Here is a 2,551-nt window from a genome sequence, read left to right on the forward strand (position 1 = left end):
ATTTTCCGAAGCAATCCTCTAAGGTATTTCCAATCCACGCAGTCGTAGGCTTGAGCAAAATCGACTTTGAATAAGAAACATTTCTTCTTTTCCCTCCTTGCATAGTCTAGTAATTCATTAGTGACCAATACCCCGTCTAGGATTTGCCTCCCCGGTATAAACGCCGTTTGGTTACAAGAAATAATCTTGCCTATCACCCTACGCAGCCTTGCCGCCAACAGTTTCGAAATGATTTTGTACAAACACCCAATGAGACAAATAGGTCGAAAATCCACAATTTCCTGTGGGTTATCCACCTTTGGTATCAATGCGATGAAAGACGAAGATACAGCCTTGGGAAGCTTTGCACAGGAATGAAATTCCAAAATGAAATCAACAATATCGTCCCCAACTATATTCCAACACTTCTTAATAAATGCTATGTTGAATCCATCCGGTCCAGGACTTCTATCCCCCTCACTCTCAAAAATAACTTCTTTTACTTCTTCACGAGTGAATAGCACCTCCAAACCAGAACTATCCTCAGCAGAAAGAGGATGAAAAACCAGCTTATCCAGATTTGGCCTAGCAGCCCTGTCTTCCTTGAATCTCTCAGCAAAATGATGCCTAATTTCCTCTTTTACCTCATCATTTGAAATGATAACATAACTATGAAGAGTTAAATTTAATAGATGAAGTAATATCTTAAAAGTTTAAAAGAACATTGTATCTATTTACTAATAATATTTGGAATTAAATACATTTGTTTATTTTTTTTTAATTTGAATTTTTATTTAAATGAAAGAGATAACACAACTATAATTATTGTAAAAACCATAATTAATTTAAATCCAACATGCATATTATTTTAAAATTGTACGGTCTTTTTAAAATTTTAATTAATAATATTCAAATTAAATTTTGTGTTGATTTTTTAAAAACATACTTTAAAACAAAGTGACTTGTGAAAAACTACAAGCACCTTGCAAGTTATATAAAATTTTTGCTTACTACGATGAGCCGATTTAACAAACATGTCTCAATTTACCACTCAATAGTTCTTCATAGTCCATTATTCTCTCGATGAGCCAAATTGTTACTACACAATACATTAAGTAATCATGGTCTTTTTGTGCTTCTTAAACTTAACAAGTCTCATGATCTATAAATAGTGGTTAATTGCATTTACATTCAACATCAACTAAACTTGTAAAAGATCAAAGAGATGAAGATAAAGTCTTTTATTTTTGCTTTCTTTCTTTGTGCACTAATTTTCATTTCTGTTGTAGCAATTGAACCACCCAAAGATGAAGAGAAACAAAGTATATAAAATTATTTGTTTGCACAATTTTGTTTCATTTTTATTATATTTTAATAATCGTGTTTATTTTATTTGCAGCTCGTGCATTTGAAGAATCCAAAATAATACTTGGGATAAATAAAAATAGACGATTAAGAGAAAGTAGACATCATGGAAGGCTGCGAAAAAGACATTCTAGTGAAGATTTGAAGTTTTGGATAAATCAAGGTGGAGTGGGAGGTTCATTCGAAAGCGGCGATTTTAAAGGTTCGATAAATATTGGAGGAATTCAAGATGGAGTTGAAAATATTGGGCTTGGAGGACAAGGTAAAATAGGAAATGAAATAGGTGTGAGAGGAGGAGGAAATAATGAATTTGAGGGACAAGGAGAAAGAAAATATGAAGTAAGTTCCATAGGAGAAGAAAACAAAGATTTGGAGGAGAACAAGAAAATGAAGGATTTGGAGGGTCTTAAGGACAGTCCATAAAAACTAAATGCATGGATGTATTATAAGTAAATTTTACTTTTTAGATTAATTGAACAATTGATGTGTCTGGTATATATATATATATATATATATATATATATATATATATATATATATATATATATATATATATATATATATATATATATATATATATATATATATATATATATATATATATATATATATATATATATATATATATAAACCAAATATATTAATTATTCGATAAATTTAAAAAGTAAAATTAACTTATAATTTATTACGGAGTAGTATCTATAATAAAAGCTTGCACTCTATCTTACTCCATGGCTAGACTTTAAATTGATCAAACTTTTAGTATTGTATTTTTTTTTTTTGTAAGCAAGGGATATATTGAAGGGAGAACTAGGGGTTCTCCAACCCGTATACAAAAACGACCCTAAGCCGACAAAAAACAATATTACAACCAATTACAATTACGACAAATAAGACCAAGGATCTTTGTAAAAATCATAAAAACTACAATTGGGATAAGTAATATTGCCGTAGGAGGACCACCTCCAAACCAAAAACTTGATGCTCCAAACTATATTGTTTATATTCTACACATCATTCCTAAAACAAAAACCATTCTTTGTCCTCCATATGATCCAAGTTGTGGCTAACCAAAACACCCCCAATTTGCCGCTTTTAATCTTTTTACTACGGCTCAACGAATGCCATTCCATAAAAAACGGGATACACTCTTCCTCCGTCCAACCCGAAAAACCCACCCACGAAGCAATTTATTTCCAAACCAACT

At 30.9% G+C, this 2,551-nt stretch overlaps 1 protein-coding gene across 1 annotated transcript; it reads left to right on the top strand.

Annotated features, from left to right (window-relative positions):
• The first annotated feature begins 1,151 nt into the window (after positions 1-1,151).
• Positions 1,152-2,321, top strand: LOC131617671 (uncharacterized). Its single transcript, XM_058888931.1, has 2 exons — positions 1,152-1,301; positions 1,379-2,321. The coding sequence occupies exons 1-2, from the start codon at positions 1,205-1,207 to the stop codon at positions 1,765-1,767; spliced, it is 486 nt and encodes a 161-aa protein (XP_058744914.1). The 5' UTR covers positions 1,152-1,204; the 3' UTR covers positions 1,768-2,321.
• Positions 2,322-2,551: the final 230 nt, after the last annotated feature.

The sequence above is a fragment of the Vicia villosa genome, linkage group LG7, assembly GCF_029867415.1.
Source record: "Vicia villosa cultivar HV-30 ecotype Madison, WI linkage group LG7, Vvil1.0, whole genome shotgun sequence".
In the NCBI taxonomy this organism is placed as follows: domain Eukaryota; kingdom Viridiplantae; phylum Streptophyta; class Magnoliopsida; order Fabales; family Fabaceae; genus Vicia; species Vicia villosa.

Excerpts from the sequence above, each read along its gene's own strand:
- LOC131617671 (XM_058888931.1), top strand. The coding sequence starts at position 1,205 with ATGAAGATAAAGTCTTTTATTTTTGCTTTCTTTCTTTGTGCACTAATT. Across the intron at positions 1,302-1,378 it reads CAAAGATGAAGAGAAACAAA|CTCGTGCATTTGAAGAATCC; the intron begins GTATATAAAATT and ends TTTTATTTGCAG.